Raw genomic sequence first — 3,029 nt, forward strand, 5'->3', positions numbered from 1 at the left:
ATCGCGTGTCTGATATATCCCTGAATTCTCGGACACGCAGCATAAACGTGCATGTTCAGGCACCCACGACTGGGTTGGGCCGTGCGGCCCATTATCCCCCTTACCTATTGATTAGACCACACTTCATTTGTCAGGTTTTAGGCATTAATCATGAATGTCACAGAAGCGACATGATGGGTAAGAAGGTCACGGGATGACCCCTTGCCAACCCCCAGGTGCCTTCTCCTATAAATATGGAGAACCTGGGAGTTGCAAGGGGTTGGATTCTATTGTGTAAAGAAATACCTTGTAAAGAATACCAGAAAACTAGCAATAATATTGGCTGGTGGAGTAGAAGAATTTTAACCTTTGAACCACCTAAAAAAGTATTTGTATCACCATTTTATTTTAAGATCATTCATCTGTTACGGTTCGTTACTTAGCACTAATCTCATTCTCTTATTCTATTAATTACCTGTTGGCGAAGAACCGTGTCAACAGACATCATGAATGATATGAATGATGACTTCAGAGTAACTATGGGATACACAAAAGCATGGAGATCAAGAGAGAAATCTTTGCGTCTAGTAAGAGGGAACCCCAATGATTCATATCAAAAGTTGCCAATGTATCTTTACATGTTGAAGCAAGCCAATCCAGGAACAATAACACACCTACTCACAGACAAGGAAGATTGATTCAAATACCTATACACAACTTTCTCTAACTCAATCAAGTGTTGGAGATACTTGAGGCCTATAATTGTTGTTGATGGAACTTTCTTGAAAAATGCACATGGTGGTACCCTATTTTCAGCATCAACGTTAGATTCAGACAACAACATTTTCGTGTTGGCTTTTGGAATAGCAGACTCTGAAAATGATAACTCATGGCTTTGGTTCTTCTCCAAACTGAGAGACACCTATGGAGAACCCGAAGGTATGATAGCTTCAACGATATATTCTTGTTTACAAACAGAACATTTTACCAAAACAAAATACACAAATACATGCTATTTCTTTTAGTATCTGAATAAAGAAACTGGTTGCCTTCACCAAAATTAAAAAAAAAAATTGAAAAATACTTAATTTTTCATTTTTTATTTTAAAATATTTATACTCCACAGGATTGGCTATAATTTCTGACAGACATAAGAGCATAGACAATGCAGTACAAATGGTGTACCCAAATATTTTCCATGGAGCTTGCATGTTTCACTTGCTCAAATAATTTGAAAAGCAAGTATGGGAGCCATGGAGAAGAGCTACAAATGAAATTCATTACAGCAGCAAAAGCATACACAAAAACAGAATGTGAACACTACATGAGAGGCCTTGATAGAATTGACAGACGCATTAGACCCTATTTAGAAAAAGCCAAGTATGAAACTTGGGCAAGATCATACTCGCCAACAAAAAGATACACCATGATGACATCCAACATCGCAGAATCACTCAACGCTGCACTAATAGCTGCAAGAAATCTCCCCATTGATATCTTGGTTGAATGCTTTAGAAGTTTGGTTCAAAAGTGGGTTTGGAACAACTCAAATAATGCAAACGGAACATTCACAAAAGTCTCTACAACAATAGAGAATGAATTGAGACATGACATTGTTTCAAAAATGAAGTATGAGGTATGCAACTAAACTTATTCTTACTATTCTTTATTCTGTCAATAGATGGTAACCAGTTACCTTCCATAACAACAAGAAAAAAAAAGTTTACACAGAAGCATAACTAGTTACTTTCAATCTTAAGTCTAGTTAAAATGTTTATTATCTGATTCTATTTCATGACAAAACTATTTTTAGGTCTTGCCTTTCAACACAATAGAATACCAAGTTCATGATCAAAAGGGGATAAATTTCACAATAAATATACATAATAGAACATGTACTTGCAATAGGTTCCAAGAAGATGAAATGCCTTGTGGGCATGCAGTAGCTGTCATTGCAAAGAGAAACTTGAGCGTGTATGATTATTGTGCAAAGTTCTACAGAACAGAAACGTTGAAAGCATTATATCAAGAAAATATTCATCATTTTCCCCATAAAGATGAATGGAATCTCCCACAACACTTGGACATAATTGTGCTGCCTCCAAATGCAACAATCCCTGCAGGAAGACCAAGAAAGAAAAGAATAAGATCAAGAGGGGAACCTAAAGTAATAATCACCTGTGGGAAATGTGGGCAACCAGGGCATAACAGGAAGACTTGCAGGAATCCTCCAATTGAGAAGCCAAACAAACAGAAAAAGCCAAAGACATAGATTCATATTTTACAGCAAAACAAACCTTTCATAGCTTTATTCATTGAAAGAGTGACTTTCATATTCATCAAGTATCATTCAGTATTTTAATAAGATTGTTTCAAAATCAAACACATTGATTGATTATGCAAACTTATAAAATCCTTTCAAAATAATTTCTTGGATTTGTTTGCTTCTTATTTTTCAATGCTACCATTAGTATAAATAAACCATAAAGAAAAAAACATGAACGTAACCAGTTACCAAAAATTAACAACAAAACAACGATATAGGTAACTGGTTACCCTAAAGTTACAATACAAGATAAATTACCCCACTATAACAATCCAAAAGCCAAAAAAAGAATTAAAACCTTTACTTTCTTCTATCACAAACTCCTCTATATATAATATTAAAGTTACTTTAATATTAACTTAATAAATTGGTTGCATAACTATAATAAGACAAGCTTAGTGGAAAAATCTAAAAAAACACTTAAGTAACCAGTTACCTTCGATATATTAGGAAAGAAACAGCCTGAGTACCTGGTTACCCTTAAAGTCATTCTTGCTCGAATAACACCAATAAAGTTAGTTAAACAACCCAGCTGGGAACTAGTTTCCCTCAAATTATTCCATAAGACATTGTAAAAAAATACGAAAACAAATAGAAAACTAGCTACCTGCTTTAAAGTGTTATCTAAAATATATATTAATAATTGAAATTAACAAAAACAAACCAACGAGGAAAAAATAAAAAAAACACTTAAGTAACCAGTTACCCTCGGTATGTTAGCAAA

The 3,029-nt window shown here is 34.4% G+C and overlaps 1 protein-coding gene across 1 annotated transcript; it reads left to right on the forward strand.

The window, feature by feature from the left end:
• Positions 1 to 1,249: 1,249 nt before the first annotated feature.
• Positions 1,250 to 2,251, forward strand: LOC133817421 (uncharacterized). The gene is made up of 2 exons (XM_062249936.1): positions 1,250 to 1,615; positions 1,793 to 2,251. The coding sequence occupies exons 1-2, from the start codon at positions 1,250 to 1,252 to the stop codon at positions 2,249 to 2,251; spliced, it is 825 nt and encodes a 274-aa protein (XP_062105920.1).
• The last annotated feature ends 778 nt before the right edge of the window (positions 2,252 to 3,029 follow it).

Source organism: Humulus lupulus, chromosome 1, assembly GCF_963169125.1.
Source record: "Humulus lupulus chromosome 1, drHumLupu1.1, whole genome shotgun sequence".
Classification (NCBI taxonomy): Eukaryota; Viridiplantae; Streptophyta; class Magnoliopsida; order Rosales; family Cannabaceae; genus Humulus; species Humulus lupulus.